A 19527-nucleotide genomic window follows, 5' to 3' on the forward strand; every position below is an offset into this window, starting at 1 on the left:
ATTATAAAAGCTTAAATATATAATTATTATAATAAATAAATAATGCTATGTAAGGAATTAAGTATATGCCCTTAAATCTTAAAATAATAAAACTTTTTATATTTATAAATAAATTATTTGTAAATAATTAAAACTTAATATCTTAACTTAAATATATTATTATCCTTATAAATAAGATTTATAAGGAAATTAAGGGATTTATAATAATAAGCAATATTCTTTATTAATTATTAATAAATTATTAATTATTAATAAAGTATAAATATATTACTTAAAGCATATTAATAAGTAAAATTTATAGTATAATAAATAAAGTAAATATTAAAATCTCCTTAGCTATAATAATTAAGATAATTATAAAATAATTCTTATTATTAAATATACCTTTAATTATTTATATAAACTTATATAGTTTATATAAATGCCTTATAAAGCTAAGAATAATAAAGAAAAAGCGCTTTATAATTAATATTATATTATTATAAAAATTATATAAAATAAGAAAGATTATTAAAATAAAGTAAATAAATAAGAAAGATAATTCTATTAATATAATAATAAAATTAACTTTAAATATTATATTATAAAAGCTTATTAATAATAATAAGCTTTATATATAAATAAATAAATTAATTAAAAAACTTAAAGTAACCCCTTTTTACTAAGAAAGAAGCAACTTATTATTAATATCTTTTCCTTTTAATTTTATTATTATTAATTATAAAACTTTATACCTTTTAAACTTAAACCTTTAATATAAACTTTAACCTTTTATATTTTAATTAAAACCTTTTTAATACCTTATTATATATAAAAATAACCTTATAATTATTAATATTATTAATAATTATTATTTTAAAGTTAATTTTATTATTATTATTGCTTTTTGCTATTATTTATTAATAATAATATTAAAATTAACTTTTATTAAATTTATTTATAACTTATTAACTTTTTTTATAATTAAAGAATAAATTAATAATTATTATATAATAATTATAAAGTTTTATATTATAAATATTTATTTTAATTATTAAATTCCTATAAAATCTTTTTTCTTTTTATTATAATAAAAAATATTAATAATAACTTATAAAAGTTATTTAATACTTTTATTAATATATTTTATAAGAATAATAATAGCAAGTAAAATTATTTAGTAAATATTGCATTTACTTTCTGTGTTAAGAATATATTTAGTATAATTATTGCTATAATTGCTATTAATATAGCTAGCATTAAAAGTAACCTTACTACAACCCTTAATTAAAATTAAGATTCCCTTATAAATATTATAATTATAACCTTAATTAATAAAATAAGCTTTATAATTATAACTTTAATTAATAAAATAAATATTGCAATTATAATTTTAATTAATAAAATAAATATTATAATTATATTTCCATTAAATAATAAAATAAAGATTAAAATTATTATTAAGGCTATAAGAAAGGTTAAAATTGCCTTAATTAATAAGGATAAAGATAAGCTTATTAATCTTGCTAATTCTTATAATAAGGTTATTATTAATAATGCTTATTTAATAAATATTAATAAGGATATTAATAATAATAACTTTTATTTACTTACTTATTTAATAAATATTAATAAGGATATTAATAATAATAATTCTTATTTATTTAATATTAATAATAATTTAATTATTATTAATAATAAAGATAATTAAAACTAAGTTAACGAAACCTTAATAAAGATTGCAAAGATTGCCTTTAATTTTACTTTTATATTAAGCATTAAAAAAAGCAAGCTGCTTATTAAGGTTAACTTTTATAAAATTATTAAAATTAATAAGCTAAAGGCTATAATTATAACTTAAGTTAAAATACTTTTTTTAAATAATATTATTATAATAATTATTATTTAAATTATTAATAACTTTTAATATTAAGATAAGTAAATATTTTTTAATAATATAGTTAAAAAGCTATATATTTATATTAAGAGCATTAAAACTCTTAATGCAAGATTATATAGCATTTTTAATAATAAAAACCATTAAAGCAATTATTATTTTAAATATTAAATTATTATAATTTTTATAATAAATAACTTAATAAAAGTTTTAATCTTAAGTATCTTTTATATATATTAAATTAAAAAGATTTAATTATTAAAGAATTAAATTATTATATTAATTTAGCTTTAAAACTTTTTATATTAAATTATTAATAAATATATATAAGGCCTATATATAAAGGGATTTATTAAGAAATATATATTATTATTTAAGTAACTTAAGCAAAAGATAATTATTAAGGAAATTAAAAAGAATAATAAAAAATAAGAAAAGAACTTAATAAATAATTAAACTGCTTATAATACTTAGTTTTAAAAAGATAAGAAGTAGCTAAAGGAAAATAATTTAAAGTAATATTAAATGCATTTTAATAATAAAAGTAAAGATAAAAATAATAATATTTATATTATAAAAATATATAATAAAAATAAATATAAGCTAAAAGGTTTAATATTAACTTTGTAAGCATTAACTTTTTTTATAAAAAAGAAATTTAAAATTAAAGCCTTTATATAAAAGTTAATAATCTTTATAAAGAAGTAATCTTAAAAGCTAAATATTAAGGATAATAAGTATAATATTTAAAAAATAGTATAATAATAAAGGTTATAAGTTTAAAGAGTAATATAATAATAAAAGTTGTTAAGACTTACTTTAAAACTTATAAGTTATAATTTTAAGCCTTTTTAATAATGCTTTTTTATAATAAAGATTATATATACTTAATATATAATAAATTATAATTTTAAGGCTAATTATAATAAGGATTATATATACTTATTAAAAGAAGAGAAAAACTATAAATATTAATAAGTATAACCCTTATTACTTAAAAGGCTACTTTAGTTATCCCCTCCGGGGCACGTAGCCTCTTAGAACTTAAATAGAACAATACCAATATATGATTGCTTCCCATATAATTATCATACGTACGAGAGACCTACTAATAGTTTTCTCGTTAAAATGAGGTTTGAATTCAGGAGCATAGTTACTGCCGTGTTCGAAATTCCACTCTTGCAATGCGTCTTGTAGATTCTGAGCTTTGCTCTCTAGTTCTAGTTCAGCGGTGGTTGAAGCATGAGATGCCTCGCCATTGTCTGTTCCAATATTCTTGACATGCGCCTCGTGAACTTGGCGATGGGGTTGGTTGGACTTGGTGGGCAAGTGTTCCAGCTCCGCATAGTCAATCGTCGTCAACTGGCGGCCTTGCTGTGCTGGTTGATCCGGAGAGGTCTTGCGCAGCGTGATGCCGACTTCAGTCACGTATGCCTGTGCACCAGTGTGTTCCGAATCAAGACGGACAGGGGGTGGTCTGCAAGGCAATGAGGGGGCACAGCGTCCTGTCGGCCCGACATGATCCGAAATCTGACTGCAACGTCCGCCGAGCAACTGACTGATTGAGACAACATCCTGTCAACAGGCGCCTTGCTGCGTTTGCCCAACGATGGCGATGGTGCAGACTGCTCAGCCTTGTTGCGAGCTCCCGGATCGTCATATCCTCGGCGTTCGCACCCTGTGGCAAGGAGACCCCGAATTCTGCGTCGAGGTCGCCGATGGTCTCGTTTTGCACCGTCGAGCGCCCCTCCCGACAAGCTTTTGATGGATTTTCTGCAGCCGACCTCCGTTTGCCTTCTCGTTCCATGCGTTCCCGACGATGTTCCGTATCATCTCCACAGCGGTAACAGGAACATCCGGAAGAAACGCGACGGGTTCGGAAGCCCTCTCTGGTGCTCCACCTGCTATCAGAGGCGGGGCTTGACCCGCTGCACGCGATTACAGCTCAACCGTCTTGGTCCCTGGCTTTTTCTTGACTTCGCTTTGGCCTGCTCCTTCTCCGCCGCCGCCGGAAGCAGCCGGCGCCGCATCATTACTATCCTCGAGGTCCGGCTTGTTGGACGACACGAATTCTCGCGACACTGAGTTGGCTGTGTCGAAAGGTCTCAACAGAAGTTCTCTCGTACGCTTCATCATGTTGGTAAGCGTTTATGACGGGTCGATCTTCCCGCTTTGACGAATTGCAAATTCAGACAACAGCAAGGGTTGGATGTCTGTCATCTCACGGGTGAACAGAATTGGTGCCTCTACCCAGATCCTTGTCAGCTTATGAGCCACCTCAGAGATGGAGGTGTCTTCCACTATCCCGGGGGAGATGACCTACACAGGAAGCCCGACCAGCACCAGGCGGCAGGGCTGCTATCCCTGTACGCCTGCATCCGCCGCCAGACGATACATGTGCTTGATTTGGACCGCGTTGAATTTCAATTCCGGGGATTTGTTGGCGTCACACAGATCCATGAATGGACAAGTTTAAATGGGGAGCTCGAAGTCGAGTCCCTCGGTGGTTGCAACTGCGCAACTGCGAATGGCACGGAGCCGCGGAGGAGGAGGACTGGCACGTGCTGTGTGGATCGTCCGCCACTCCACGCCAAACCACCCAGGATGGCGCACAGTCTGGCTGGGACCCAGAGGATTTCAGCTTCATGCGGTCTCCTGCAACGATGCTTCCAGGATCAGGCTGTTGTACATTGGGTTGCACATCCGGTTAGTTACGGGTTGGCGTACTTGACCCAGCCCCTAGTCTGATGGATCCGCCCCCATGTCACTTGCAGTGGGAGTACCCCTACCGTTCCTGCGCTGAGGTCACTTTCTCACGTTTGCTTACTGTGAAGCCACTCCATCATCATTTACGGCGTGAGACAAAAATTGTTATTATGAGAAACTGCTGATCTCGTCTGGCCACTCGGACGAGCTGTCTGAGGTTGGCATGTTAAAGCTGAGATGGAGGGCACAGAGTCGAACCGACTGCATGACGGTGGCGGAGGAGCGGAACCATCGTCCAGCCTTTGGACGTGCTCTGGTGGAGACACCGCAGGCGTTGAATCCTGCACCAAGGGACGCTGATGAATTGGTCCTGGAGAGCACCATTAGCGCGTTGAACAGCAACAGGACTGCGGCGAAGCAGACATCGTCTCCCAATTTCCAGCGCAAGAGTCGAAATCTTCCATACTCTCATTTGTCTCTCCTCATTCCTACCGACCTCTTGCACGTTGCATGCGAGGTGGTCAGTAGCCATGGCGACCGTCACGGAAACTGTCGTTACCCCACAAGCCTTTGTCGTCTGGACCACGGTTGTGGCCAAGGCCCCAGCGATCTTTGGCGTTGTAGCATGTCTACTTGGTTTCCACATTCTGGCCAACATAATCTACAACCTTTGTTTCCACCCATATGCCAAATATCCGGGGCCCTTTCTAGCGAAGATCACCGAGCTATATGCAGGGTATCATGCCTGGCGCGGAGACATCCACATCGATATGTGGAGATGTCATCAGAAGTATGGCGACAAGGTGCGCTATGCGCCAAACCGGCTGAATGTCAACACAGTCTCGGCTCTGAGGAGTAAGCCCACGCCCAAGGCCATCTTCAACCCAGCCTTGCACAGCACGAGAACTAAAATGTTTCCTCAGGTATATACGCCGAGGGCAAACCGTACACAAAGAGCAAGAACTATACGGCCCTGCTTCACCAAGCAGCCAACTCCCTCACGGTTCTTGACAGGAAGGACCATGGGCGTCGGCGCCGGGTCATCCAGGCTGGCCTGGCCGATTCCACTGTCCGGGATTTCTATCCGGATATGTTTGCCATCATTAACCGCTTTTGCGACCGTCTCCTTCAGACGGCCGAAGAAGAGGCCTCAGACAACAGCACCTGCGGGAATCTGGGACAGTCTGACTGGACCAACCCGCGCAACATGGCCGATTGGTGTAATTGGTTGACCTTTGATCTCATGTTCTCATTTATCTTCACCGACAAATACAACATGCTTGAGAGGCAGCAGTACCGCTACATCCCCAAGGTCATCGAGGCCTCCAACATCCGTGTCAGCGCTTTACTGCAAGCCCCGATATTGAAGATGTTCCGCGTGGATAAGTTGCTCTTCCCGCGAGCAATTGCTGCCCGGAACATTTTCCTGCGCTTTGTGGGCAAGCTTCTCCGAGACACGAGTCGAGCTGATAGCTCGCAGCGCACCAATCTCTTCCAGATGCTCCGTCACACCCAAGACCCCGTGACTGGTCGTGGCTTTACCCCCGAAGAAATGGTGGCGGAGAGCGTCACCCTAGTTGTCGCCGGGGGCGATACCTCGGCAACCGCTGTGTCCGCCGTGTTCTTCTATCTCTCCAGAAACCCAGCAGCCTACAGCCGCGCGCGGGCCGAAGTGCGGGCTGCATTCACCAGCGTCCAGGACATCATTGAAGGCACAACCGCTGCCGGGAGCCTGCAGAAGCTCAATAGCTGCCGTTACCTCCGGGCTTGCATCGACGAGGCGATGAGGATGTCACCATCTGTCGGTCAATCCCTCGCTCGCGAAGTCCCTGCCGGCGGTGCTGTTGTCGATGGTGATCTCATCCCCCCGGGCTGTGATGTTGGAGTTCCAATCTACAGTATCCAACACAACGAGAAATATTTCCCCGATCCCTTCGACTTCAACCCTGAGCGCTGGCTTGTGGACAGAGTCAACACTCCACCACACGTGCAGGAACAGCTTGCGGATCAGCACACGGCACACAACCCATTCTCACTTGGACCAAGAAGCTGCATGGGCAAGGGCGTGGCACTCGTGGAAATGATGGCAACTTTTGCTGTTGTTCTTTACAGACTAGAGTTCAAGATGGCCTCCGACGACAAATCTGGAGGGCGGCCAGGGGCTGGGCTTGGAAGACACAGGAGTAACGAGTTCCAGCTTAGGGACCACATTACCAGTGCAAGAGACGGACCCGTCCTCAGGTTCCGCGCTTCTGCCTGATATCAACCAAGGAGCAGCCGTCAAGGCAAAATTACTACACTATCGTCTTTCTTAGCCACCACCCACTCGCATTAGACTCTTGCCAAGAATTGCTCTGTACCATCTTTCAATTTATGCATCCTGTTTGCCATGTTTCTCGTCAAGGCTTCCTGGTCAGGGTTTCCTCCCCACCTGGGTCTTTTAGGTCAGAGGTAGACATTGACCCTGACGCCTAATGCGAGTCTCACCCTGAGGTTTAGGCGATCACTGTAATCCCACGCATTCTTCCGAAATCTTTTTGCTCACCGCCAGATTTAACTGCTTACATGTGGCCAACCTTTCTACACCAAGGAACACCAAGGAAGTGCCAAAGAAACTGCACCAATCGCTGGCTGAGTCCTGCTAAGCGGCGCTGGGGGGTTTCTAGGCACAACGGACGATCCCAACTTTGATACTCATGACCATTGGTCCCAAGTGCTGGATCGCACGGCTTCGGAAGGATCATGTGAGCGGACATAACTTGCAGGGACACCATGTAAGCCACAAATCCAGAATCGAAAGATACTTGTATCCAAAGTACCTAATTATGTACCTCTTTACAACGTAACTACCTAGTTGAGCAGGTATGGATTTACTAACCGACAATCCATCGGCGCGTATCCCGCCAGATCCGGGTCCACAAATCAAATGAGACGGTCAAGGATTGGGACGCTCGTGTGAGGCACCGAAATGCCATGGGTGACTTACCGCAATCAATACTCGAAAACATCCTAGTTCTTAAGTGAAGGCTGAGATCCAGATTTGGGAATTCGGCAATATATTCATCAGCACTAGATTCTGTAGGTAGGTGCCTAGTAAGATCATATCTACAAGTCTGTGCTGATCTGACTGCTTCAGGTCTAGTTGGTAAGCCAACTCACCTGCGAGGCGGCAACTACCGTTACACCTGTTCCGGACCTCAAAGGTGGTAATTTCCTTCCAAGCACTTTGCAAACAGGGGAGTAAGACTGGTTGAGGACCTCCCCCGGCCGCCACAAACTGAGCTGTTCAGCCGCAAACTCCTGGTATGCAATACGCCAACATTCACTTATCAAAGACCAGCTTCACATGTGTGTGATCCTGATTGTCAGACCTGCATGCACAAGCACACAACTAGGCCATACAACCACGTCGGGCGAAATGACCGAGAACCTCTCGTAAGAACAGTATGTATCATTGAGCGGTCAAATCTCGCTCTGGAGGATGATTCAGCTATTCACCGAGTTGCTCAGGTCATCGGCAATTGCTAGGCCACATTCCCCAAGGCATGGTGTGTCAGTAGTTGCTAGGCCAGAGGAAGAGCGGGAGCACTGTTCCTGTGGGAGTTTTCGGTGTCACCCGGGCTTCTGAACTCTCTCAGGTCTTGCTTTCACATTGTCTTTCTCTGCTTGCCCGACTGGGTATCCACATCAGCCCCCAGATTCGTTGCTGCAATGTCAATCCCAGGTTCCCAGCCATGCACGATCGACACGCAACGAAGGTTCGGGCCGTCCAACGCCTCGTGCTATGATGGACTGGACTTCACGCTATTTTTCGAAGAGACTTTTTTGTCTATTGTCCCTGTGTCGGTAGTACTACCGACGCTGATTTGGAGAATAATTCAACTTCGAAATGCAGTACCGGTTGTGAGAGGAAGGGCGTGGCATATCGCAAAGCAGGTAATTCTAATCTTCAGGGACCAGCTATCTATGTGTAACAGCTGTGAACTGACGTCTTAATCCTAGTGCTGCTACATTCTGTATGGTATCACTCAAGTCATACTCCTTGGTGCAGTTTGCATGCTTAGTTCCGTGAGGACAACTGCATCTATAGCATGTGTAGTCATCTCCATCGTGGCATCTGGCGCTCTGTGTGCCTGCTCCATATTTGAACATTATCGAAGCCCGAGGCCTTCCTCTATGATCGGAATCTATTTATTGCTGTCGTTGGTCTTCGACGTTGCCAGAGTTCGTACCCTCTTCGCCACGGAAGACGCTAGGTCTCTTGCTTGGATAACTCTTTCCGCCTTGCCCATCAAGTTTGTCCTACTCATCCTGGAGCTGAAGGAGAAACCCAGCCTCTTACTGGATAAGTATGGCCGGCTTGCTCCGGAATACGTGGCAAATTTCTTCAACCGTCTGTCTTCTGGTGGATAAATCCTTTGCTCCTCAGTGGTTACTCACGACCGCTTCAGGAAGCTGACTTATTCAACGTCGACCCATATGTTGGGGATGAGCGTGAACTCCAAGGATTGGCCGACAGGTGGGAGAGCCGTAAGTGAGAAAATCACGGGTGAGGCATGCTTCCTGATACTAACCTGTTCTCAGACTCGAGAAAAGACCAGCCAAATTCCCTATTTTGGGTGGCAGCAACGTTCTCTGGGCCTAGCTTTGCGTCGGTGATCATTCCTCGCCTCTGTTTCACCGGGTTCAACTTCAGCCAACCATTTCTCCTCCAGAGGGTCTTGAGCTTTCTCTCCGGAGATGGCCCTTCGAATAGACCGGCCGTGGGAGTTGCACTCATCTTCGCATACGTTCTAGTCTACTACGGCTATGCGCTCTCCGGTGCCCTGAACCAGCATCGTGTATATCGAGCCGTAGCCAATCTACGAGGATCTTTGATCGCACTGATTTATCGCGAGACACTGGCCATGAGCGTGGCAGGACAGATAGAGTCCGGTGTGGTGACCCTGATGAACGCAGACGTGGAGCGCATCGCTACCGGCCTCCGCCAGTCTCAGGAGTTGTGGGCTAGCCTGCTGGAAATCCCACTCTCGGTGTGGTTACTTTCGAGACAGATCAGCTGGGCCGCGCTGGCCCCGCTTGGAGTTATCTTGATATGCACGAGTGGCGCCCTTGGATCGGCGCCCAAGCTCATATCCTCGCAGAAGTCGTGGTTGGATCGAATCCAAGCCCGCGTTAACACGACGACTGCCATGATCGGCCTCATCAAGCCGGTCAAGATGACTGCCCTCACCCCTGAATTGGAAAAGAATATTACTGAGCTCCGCGAGAGGGAAGTCGAGAACTCCGACGTCTTCCGCCGGATGCTGGTCACAATCACAACTTTCTGTTAGTTTCGCAATGGCATTTATCTATGTTCCGGCTAGTGCCCAAGACTGATCGATGATCAAACAGCATTTGCGAGTACCTCCCTGAGCCCAGTTGTTGCATTTGGCACATATATAGCAATGACGAAGTATCATGATTACCCGACTCTTACAGCCGACCGAGCCCTCACCTCCCTCGTCTTGATGAACTTGCTCTTCGAACCGGTAGCGTTCTTCATCACGGCGTTTTCTGGACTGACGGGTGCGATGGGGTGCTTTGAGAGAATCAGGCAGTATCTCAACACAGAAACAAAGCGGCGACAGCAGCAACCCAGAGACCTGGATTCGCTGTGCACTCCAAGTGGGCCTCCATACCCGCCACGAAACCCTAGAAAGAGATCCTCAGATGAGGTCGAGAAAGGGACTATGAGTTCCTTGTCCGCGGAGCAATTAGAAGCCGGGGAGGCAGCCAAGGGTGACGGTTCTTCCAGCTGCGTTGTCGTGGCGGCAAAGGCAAGGTGTGGATGGAATGAGACCACGCCGCCAGTCCTCGAGGGCCTCGACTTTCGGGTCAAGAAGGGATCTCTGACGATGGTGGTCGGCCCTGTCAGTAGCGGCAAGTCCACACTGCTTAATGCAATTCTTGGAGAAACACCACTTTGCGAAGGTCTCTCACGATCATCCACTTTGACAACAGCCTACTGCAGCCAAAGTCCTTGGCTGGTGAATGAAACCGTGGAATACAACATCACGCAAGGATACGATGTGGACAGAAATTGGTACGATTCGGTAATCACAGCTTGTGACTTGAGCGCCGATCTTGCTGCCATGCCCATGGGGGGCAAGACTCTCGTGGGAACGAGAGGTCTCAGCTTGTCAGGAGGACAGCAACAACGCCTGGTAAGTGCAAAAGACCTCAAATTTCTATGGAAGCCAAGGTGCTGTGGAATTCCCTAACGTCTTTTGTACATTCATAGTCACTTGCTCGGGCACTTTATGCTCGTCGCAGTCTCATTCTGATTGATGATGCTTTGAGTGGGTTGGATGCATCGACCGAAGAAATCGTTTTTGAGTCCCTCTTCGGCGCCAAGGGTCTCCTGAGAGGGAACGATACCACAGTCATTTTGGTGACGAATTCAGTCCGTCGCTTTGCCCAGGCTGACCACATAATTGCGCTGGGTCGGGACGGCACAATTGCGGAACAAGGCACGTTCGATGATTTGTCTCGTGCGAACGGCTACGTGTCAGTCCTCAATAAAGAGGAAAATACTCCGCCAGAACGCCATGAAGCCGAGAAAAGGTCTTCAAAAATGCCTTGCTCACTAGGCTCGGGCCGAGCCAAGAGCTCATCCGACGACAAGGCCGATTCTCATCCGGCCGCATCACTTGGACATCTGGGCATTTATGGCTATTATATCCGGACCTTTGGCTGGACCCGTTGGGTTGTCTTCTGGATCTTCTGTGCCCTCTATGGATTCGGCACAGCATTTCCCAGCGTCTGGGTGAAATGGTGGACCTCGTATAACGAAGAACATCCTCACTCAAAGATTGCCTACTACCTCGCCCTGTACGCCATCTTCGCTGCCTTTGGTGTGGCTGCACTTGCTCTCGCCGCTTCGACAATGGTCATGACAATGGTTCCACGGGCAGCAAGGACGCTTCATCAACGATTGTTGACCACCGTCCTGTCCGCGCCCATGTCATTTTTTGCGTCCACTGACACCGGCGCCATCACCAATCGATTCAGCCAGGACCTCGAGCTAATCGACATGGAGCTTCCGGTGGCACTTGTGCGGTCGGCGATGATGGCATGCCTTCTAGTTGCACAGCTCGTGGTCATACTTGTCTCGGCGAAATATGTTGGCATTGCCCTGCCATGTGCCATAGCAGTCGTTTACTTCGTGCAGATGTTCTACTTGCGCACCTCTCGGCGCCTGAGACTTCTGGATATCGAAGCCAAGGCCAGGCTGGGCACCAAGTTTCTGGAACTTCTCAGCGGCCAGGTCACCATCCGTGCGTTCCAGTCGGAAGGTAGACAGCTTTCACAATTCATGCAGGCCCTCAACTCGGCACAAAAGCCTTTCTACCTCTTGTACTGTGTACAGCGGTGGTTAAACATGGTTCTCGACTTAATCGTGGGCTCTATCGCCATTCTGATTGTCATTATAGCGGTGAAAGGCAAAGGCCACACTGACGCCTCTATGACGGGCCTGGCGCTCGTGAACCTCGTCAGCTTCGCACAAATGCTGAAGCAACTCATCTCGAACTACACCTTGCTAGAGACATCTATGGGGGCGTTGGCACGAGTGCGCACATTCACCACTGAGACCAAATCTGAGAATTCACCGGGCGACAAAGACTATAAAATCCCAGAGGAGTGGCCGTCCCTTGGTGGCATCGAGTTCCGTAATGTTACCGCGAGTTACAAGAATATTGCTCGAGTCGGTGATAATTCAAGCGACGAGAAGGCGAACTGCATGCCAACACTGAACAACCTTTCTTTCTCCATTGAGCCAGGAACTCGGGTGGCCCTGTGCGGGCGTACCGGCAGCGGTAAGAGTAGCATCATCTTGTCGTTGCTGAGGATGTTGGACCTTGAATCGGGCTGCATCACCATCGATGGCCTGGACATCAGCAACATACCACGACAGGTGGTACGAAGTCGACTCATTGCCATGCCACAAGACCCATTCGTGCTCCTGGGAACGGTGCGAGACAACGTCGACCCCCTTGGCACGGCCACGGATGAAGAAGTCAAAGCGGCGCTGAGCCAAGTACGACTGTTGGATGTTCTCGAGATGGCCAAGCGAGACAGTGGCGGTGACGAAGAAGGAGACGACCTACAAAGCTCCGTGTTAAATATGCCATTGACGGTGGACATGTTGTCGCACGGTCAGCGTCAGCTACTCTGTCTCGCGCGCACCTTTGTTCGCAAGTCTTCCGTTCTCATCCTGGATGAGCCCACTGCGTCCCTTGACTCCCAAACCAATGCCTTCGTGCAGAAGATCATTCGTTCCGAATTTCAAAATCACACCATCATCGCCGTAGCTCACCGGCTAGATACCATCATGGATTTCGACGTCGTGTTTGTGCTGGATCAAGGTCAGGTGGTCGAGAGTGGCAGGCCCGTGGATTTGGTACAGAGGGACTCGAGGTTCAAAGAGCTGTTCCAGATGCAGAGGGGACAACAGCAACAGTAGGAAGTCAATACACAATACTTAAGTCCTTATACAAAGGCTTGAAGTCCTTATAGAAAGGCTTGAAAGCATCCGAAACCGTACCCTTACAGGCTACCTTACAAAGCATGTAGATGCCCCAAATTAGATAGATAGAGTGTATCATACGAGCATGCCTGATTAAATGGAAGATGCTCACCTGTCTTTCATCCATTTATACCGCCGTACCGATTACAGCAGAAACTTGTCTGTACGCAACGTCGTCTAGCAACGGGGTGTAGACACCTGCAAGGGGAAGAAGGCAAAGTTCCGCGTGCTATGTGGTGCAACTTTGAAGAGTACGTTTCAGAAGAAGACGTGGCCTTTAGCTCTAAGAACAGCACCTCACTTCCCCTTTGGTGTCCCTAGGTTTCTTTATCAAAGTCCTCTCTATACCTACTCCTGACTTCGTTCCATGTGATACAAAATTGTTGGCCCATCTGGTCATTTGTGCAAGTCAAGGACTTTCTCAACGCTTACGCCACGACAGGGTTCAGACACATGGCAGCTGGCCTCAAATACGTCAGTTCAAGTTAAGTAGGCGCTATCTCTCTAAGCAAAAAGGACGGCATTCAGAGGGCCCAGGGGCACGGTAGGAGAAGGCCCAGAGGGAGTGTGGTTGGGGCTTAGTAAGTCGCTTACGTACCTGGTAAGCAGGCTGTGCACCCACGCACCCACTCACCGACGTGCGGCTTACTCCCCCAAATCTAAGCCTCTCTAGACTCTTGCCTGTGGATGAATTTCAACTTCATTTTGCTCCTGATGTGGACGGCACTTGTGCAAACTTGCCAGGTTCGGCGTCTAAATCGCTGTGACTTGATAGACTTGGCAGGTCAGCCATGACAAGAAAAGGCAGCACCAAGGTGAAGACAGGTAAGGTCGCGTAACAACCTCATCGTTCAATTCACTCGTTGCTGACTCCTTTATCTGTCCAGGATGCTTCACGTGCAAGTGAGTTGATAGCTTGTCTCCTAGGCGACCAAGCACTCATCAGAGCGGGAACAGAGCACGGAAGGTCAAATGTGACGAGACCAAGCCAGAGTGTCGGAGATGCACATCCACAGGCCGCAAATGCGAAGGATATCCGGCCCTTCCGACGGGTCAGGCCGCATACTCTTGGGCGGATCTATTCTCGCTTCAAAATGTCGCTCCTCTCATTGTCCACCGGAACCCGAGTAACAGTTGTACCTCGAATGACATGGAAGCCCGGGCGTTGGATTTCTTCAGGGAACAGGTTGCGCCGGTATTTTCGCAGAATTCCAGCAAGCAGTTCTGGAACATCCTCGTCTCCCAGGTCGGCCAGCAGGAACCAGCAGTGCGCCACGCCCTGGTGTGCATAGGCTCTGTGTATGAGGGACTGACCAACACCAACGCCAACTTCCTGACGGCATCCCAAGAGACGTTTGCGATCACTCAGTATAACCTGGCGCTGAACAAGTTGATTTCCGCGGGCAGTGACAAGAACATGACCCTCCTCGTCTGCCTGCTCTTCATTTGTATAGAAACGCTGCGCGGAAACAAAGACATGGCTATCGAACATTGTCGGCATGGCATTACGATCTGCAATAGCTTACCACAGGGGCTTTCGGGCTGGGCGAAGCGGGAACTCCAGCCGATATTCCTGCGCCTCGCCACGTTTCCGTATTTGTTCGGCGTTGAGGCTGGGGACTTCCCAGAGCCTGTCGGCCTGATCTCAGATCCACTGGCCGTGGATGTCACAGCCGAGGAGAGGACCACGACCTGGGACTGGCTGATCAACCGGACGGTTCGACTGGTGCGACAGGGCCTCAGCCACCGTCAAGGTCTTTTGCGGCACTTGCCGACGCCGGACCACTTGTACGATGAACAAAGGCGTATCTCAGGAGTTCTGGTCGCGTGGCGAAATTACTACAGGAGTACCAGGCTACAAGGTTCGCTTGGCCTTGAGGACATGGCGTCGCACCTCTTTGACGAAACGAAATGCATCATCGGCACGATATGGGCCTCGTGCTGCCTGAACAGCGACGAAACGATCTACGACGAACACATCAAGGACTTCGAGGAGCTTATACAACTGTTCCAGCAGCTCGTTGACCTCAAAGCAGGAAAGTGGGCCGAAGGCGAAGTTCATATTCGAAATGGGGTTCGTGCCTTACCTCTACTTCATAACCCTCAACTGCCGACGTCTGGACTTACGGCTAGCTGCGCTGAGATACATTCCACTTGTCGGATACGAGCGGGAGAGCTTCTTCAACGCGAGGAATTGCTACAATGTCGGCATGCGCTGCATTGAAATCGAGCATGGGATTAGTCTCGATCCCGCCCTCCCAGATTTTCCCAACGATGTCGAGGCACCGCTGCCGGCAGATCAATTTCGCATCAGGAGTGCGGACATTACGGACGAAGTGGACCTCCGCCTGGATGATGACGGTAAAGAAGTCGAGTACAGGAAGGTCTTCTTCTGGATCCAGCCTGAAGCCATTACTCCAGGCTTCTCGGAATGGTTGAGGATTTGGTCCTTTCCCGGCGTACGCAACACGTGGACGAGCGCGCCAATGTCAGGTGCAACAGCGGCGAACGAGCGGATTCTGCAAGCCAGCTCTGGTATAAATGAATCAATTTCATTATGAAGTTGAGCTGTTTCGGCGTTGAGGAGCTATGGATGATCCGGAAAAGATGGCTTTGCTTGGTGGCACAGGTGGTCAGCTTATAAACAACCACATGAGATCTGTACGGTGCTTACGAAAGCCTGAAAAATGGGGGCTACGTTTTATTGATAAGCAAATAAAAGGCTGCATTTATCTCAAAAGTAATCAGTCTATGTTCAGGCGGCAGTAATACAACGAATTGGCACAATGCAGTGACCGAAACACCCCATTTATCCACACAGCCCGGGCGCACCTTGCGCAAACTGCTTACACTAGGCTCCTCGCTCCGCAAGCAGCTTCAAGGCGTGGACACGCTTTTCAGCGAGGAAGTAGAGCTTCTCCATGGAGCCGAAACCGCCAGTCTTCTGGCTGAGCAACTGGCTGGTCTTGACCAGATTCTTGATCTCTCTGCCGTTCAAGCACAGTCGGGATAACTTCTCCAATTCCACTTCCATGTTCGCAGACGAGAACCCCTCTCGTCCGGCTCGATCGATGAAATTGTTCCAGATCTTCAGCCGCGCTTCGGGCGTGAGCTCGAAGTACGGGAGAAACAGGTCCACCCGGGACTGGAAGGCGAAGTCGATATCAGAAGCCCGATTAGTTGTCAAGAAAAGGATGCCGGGATAGTACTCCAGCTTGGTCAGGAACAGAGACACGAGCTCGTTGCGCTTCATGCTTTCACTCTGCCGAGCTGCCAGGAAGACGTCCGCTTCGTCAAGGAGTAACATCGCGTTCCACAACTTGCACATCTGCAGCGCCCTGTCGAGGTTCTGTTCAATCTCTGCAGGCTCTGTGCCAAGTGCGCTTGCGCTCATCGAGTAGAGAGGCACGTTTGCGCGTTCAGCCACTGCCTCAGCCGTGAAAGTCTTTCCAACACCTGCCGGGCCAAACATCAGGATGATGATTCCCCGGCCCTTGTCCGGGATGAAGTCATCGAAAGCTTCATTTGATGTGGTCTTGCTCTCCACAAAGTCCCAGGCCAGCTGCTTCTCGTCGTCCGGGACAACAAGATTATCGAAAGCGTCATAGTTCCACTCGACGTCAGACAGGCCGTCAATGTCCACGAGACCTAGTGACACTGGTCAGCAATTCTTTGGCCAAATCGAGTGGCCGGCAAGGACTTCGTTTCTTACCCCATCGCTTCGCCTTTAGGTCAAATGCCGTGAGCCATGGATCCGCGACCAGACACTGCTCATTCGTAAGCGGTGAAAGATCTTCCTTCCGACCCCACAAGTCAGGGCCTATATCATCACTCAAGTCAGACGGGACCTGGATGAAGTCACCGGACTCGGAATCTTGAGGGCTCTGGGGCTCATCCTGGATATATTCGTCGGGCTGGGATGTTTGATAAGGACTTTCGGGCCGGCATGAATCTTGACTGCGAGATCGTGAGCTAGACCGAGAATCAGCCCTGGAAACAGCTCTGGGCCTGGATTCAGTCCCATCGACAGACCCCACTGGCCGCATTTCGGGCCTATCGTTGCCAGAGGACGCGTAGTATGCAAATGTGTCGATAATGACACGACCCTCAACCTGTGAATGCTGTCAGATGAGTCAAGTCCACATTCCTGAGGACCACTAGCAGCAAGTTAAGCTTACCGGCATTTTCCCTGTGATGAGTTTATCATCCAAGAGATGCATACTCCCCTTGTAGGACTGAGCTTGGTACCCTCTAAGACGCTCAAATTTCCTCCCTCGTTCGAGCATCGCGCTCCTGAAGCCCTCAGGGTCCTTGTGGAAAGACAGAGGATACATATTCAACGAGTTGACGTAACGGTCACCCGAGAAGCGCTCGATCCATGCAACTTCCTGAACGTAGCCGCAAGAGCTTACATCCCAGGCTAACTTCACAAAGTGGATTCTTCACCCCATTTCCTTCTTCTTGTACTTCAGAACGCGTCCCAGAACAGGGACTCCGCGGGTTGTTGTGACTATGAGTTCAGAAGAGGGAAAGACGTGCCAAATGTTCTTGTAGGAGATCTTGCCCGTCTCACAGGTTTGCTTTAGAGCCCCGACAGACGGGGCAAGAATAGGGTCCAGGAAGCTGACCAGGGAATCAGCGGCCTGTTTCTCGTCATGAGGGACATCTTGATCGTCTTTCAGCTCGTCGTGCAGATCTTTCAGTTGGGCCCATCTGTGGACCAGCGGTTGGAAAGGCGGTTCGAAGGTCCAAATCACCAGATCAGGGTCAAATCCTTGGTAACCTTGGAAGACTCTGGTGAGAAATCCTCGCATCAAGACGCTGTTTATGGTGACACTGAGAGTGGCCCTTCTGCTGTGTTAGTAGGATGCTTTGCTTCTGTGTTGTGTGCCCAGGATAGCAACATGGTCCAAAGTTTGGTACTTTCATAACCCAGAGAACGCTTCACTGTTGATCCCTTCTAGATAGATGGCCTCCGTGCCAGAAAGGACGGGTCCAATAGACAAGGCAATGGAACGGTAAAGCAGTCATGAAGCAATGCTTGTAGAGACCTGAGAAAACGTACCAGGAGCCCTGGCCCCCAGAGAGGCGATGGACGATTGCCATCCCCTCCATGCGGGCTTCAAGCTCGTCGGCTTCATCCTGGAAGTTTTCGAATTCTGACCACCGTAGGTCAAAGTTGTTGTGGCCATAGAGGGTCGCAATTTGTGAAGATGGTGCATCTGTGGTGCTAGCCATAGTGATTTTGAAGAGAAGTGAGGCAACAGATCGAACAAACGAGTTTCTGACTTGATGCGGTAACAGAGGCTATTGGCATTGGGAACGGTCATGGAAACGAGACAGACTTCCGAGGGCTCCAGGTCCTCTACATGTACTCACACTAGCTAAGCGCATGTATGTGACTAGAAGCGTGTAAGTCACAGCTCTCTAATGTATGCCGGCGTCTCTTCGCAGCGGAAGTACAAGTGGAATGTGAAACACCGTGGGTGGACATCCACCAGGCAGCGCTGCGGAGGCTCCCTGCACCAACCCAATGTCCATTTACAGGCCGACCCAGTCATACGGCCGAATGCCAACAGTCGATGGCTCGTAGTAGCGCCAAGGAAAAGCAACAGGCAGCCGAGCCTAAGTGGACCAACACGTCTGTTGTGCAGGCTTCAGCCTGGAGAGGGTTGGAGTTCATGCAACACTACCGCTTCCGACTATTCGATGCCGATTATCTGACATGTTGGTCAATATGAGTTGGGACTGCCATGATGAGTTGGCGAGGCAGTCATGAGATGATACGCACACAACTTTTTGCTGGAGTAATCTAGTAGCCTCATGAGAATGCCTTCAATCATGACTGGTGCAGTGCAGTCAAACGAGATAAAATGTGGCAGCAGGTCATACATTGGATGTAAATCGAGGTTGGACGAGGGCGAAGCACGAGATGAGAACAACGGCACCAGAATACCACTCGTCGCCGCAACCTTTAGCGGCCGTGCATCGTGGGCATGCATCTCCTGAAGTGGGAATTTGAAAGTACAGTGCAGCGATGTGACATGTTTAAGGCCGGGGTACCTGCGTCCTACGGGACTGACGTGTATGGCTTCATGGCACTGGGATGTGGGCGGATAGGAGGCCTTACACACCAGGAGATGGGACGCAGTACTAGGGTGGTGAGTGGTAGGGCAAGACGTCAGCCAGTACATTACGCCTCTACGCCTGGAGATGGCCTGCCTGGACCATTTTCACGATGAGAATCAGATATCTCAGATGTCCGGTGGTTGGTCTGGCGAGTACGCGTCCGTTCGGCGTGACCATGGGGAACATCGGCGCTGACGTCGCCAGAATGTGACGGTGGTGTGGGTTGAACAGTCATCAAGCATTGGCG

At 46.9% G+C, this 19527-nt stretch overlaps 6 protein-coding genes across 6 annotated transcripts; 3 read left to right on the plus strand and 3 right to left on the minus strand.

Moving 5' to 3' along the window:
* Positions 1–3814: 3814 nt before the first annotated feature.
* Positions 3815–4012, minus strand: INS49_006420 (uncharacterized protein; the record flags this gene model as incomplete). The annotated part of the gene is made up of 2 exons (XM_043167192.1): positions 3815–3966; positions 4003–4012. The coding sequence occupies 2 exons, from the start codon at positions 4010–4012 to the stop codon at positions 3815–3817; spliced, it is 162 nt and encodes a 53-aa protein (XP_043028336.1).
* A 1340-nt stretch (positions 4013–5352) lies between these two features.
* INS49_006421 (uncharacterized protein) lies at positions 5353–6842 on the plus strand (the record flags this gene model as incomplete). Its single annotated transcript, XM_043167193.1, has 2 exons — positions 5353–5437; positions 5506–6842. The coding sequence occupies 2 exons, from the start codon at positions 5353–5355 to the stop codon at positions 6840–6842; spliced, it is 1422 nt and encodes a 473-aa protein (XP_043028337.1).
* A 2647-nt stretch (positions 6843–9489) lies between these two features.
* Positions 9490–13088, plus strand: INS49_006422 (uncharacterized protein; the record flags this gene model as incomplete). Its single annotated transcript, XM_043167194.1, has 4 exons — positions 9490–9910; positions 10064–10133; positions 10281–10494; positions 10866–13088. 4 exons carry the CDS (start codon positions 9490–9492, stop codon positions 13086–13088), a joined length of 2928 nt encoding a protein of 975 aa, XP_043028338.1.
* An 854-nt stretch (positions 13089–13942) lies between these two features.
* INS49_006423 (uncharacterized protein) lies at positions 13943–15712 on the plus strand (the record flags this gene model as incomplete). Its single annotated transcript, XM_043167195.1, has 4 exons — positions 13943–13976; positions 14039–14054; positions 14367–15225; positions 15320–15712. The coding sequence occupies 4 exons, from the start codon at positions 13943–13945 to the stop codon at positions 15710–15712; spliced, it is 1302 nt and encodes a 433-aa protein (XP_043028339.1).
* Positions 15713–16002: 290 nt separating this feature from the next.
* Positions 16003–17485, minus strand: INS49_006424 (uncharacterized protein; the record flags this gene model as incomplete). The annotated part of the gene is made up of 4 exons (XM_043167196.1): positions 16003–16799; positions 16864–17065; positions 17180–17263; positions 17330–17485. The coding sequence occupies 4 exons, from the start codon at positions 17483–17485 to the stop codon at positions 16003–16005; spliced, it is 1239 nt and encodes a 412-aa protein (XP_043028340.1).
* A 108-nt stretch (positions 17486–17593) lies between these two features.
* INS49_006425 (uncharacterized protein) lies at positions 17594–18468 on the minus strand (the record flags this gene model as incomplete). The annotated part of the gene is made up of 3 exons (XM_043167197.1): positions 17594–17999; positions 18217–18373; positions 18441–18468. The coding sequence occupies 3 exons, from the start codon at positions 18466–18468 to the stop codon at positions 17594–17596; spliced, it is 591 nt and encodes a 196-aa protein (XP_043028341.1).
* Positions 18469–19527: the final 1059 nt, after the last annotated feature.

Source organism: Diaporthe citri, assembly GCF_014595645.1.
Source record: "Diaporthe citri strain NFHF-8-4 chromosome Unknown scaffold_2, whole genome shotgun sequence".
Taxonomy (NCBI): Eukaryota; Fungi; Ascomycota; class Sordariomycetes; order Diaporthales; family Diaporthaceae; genus Diaporthe; species Diaporthe citri.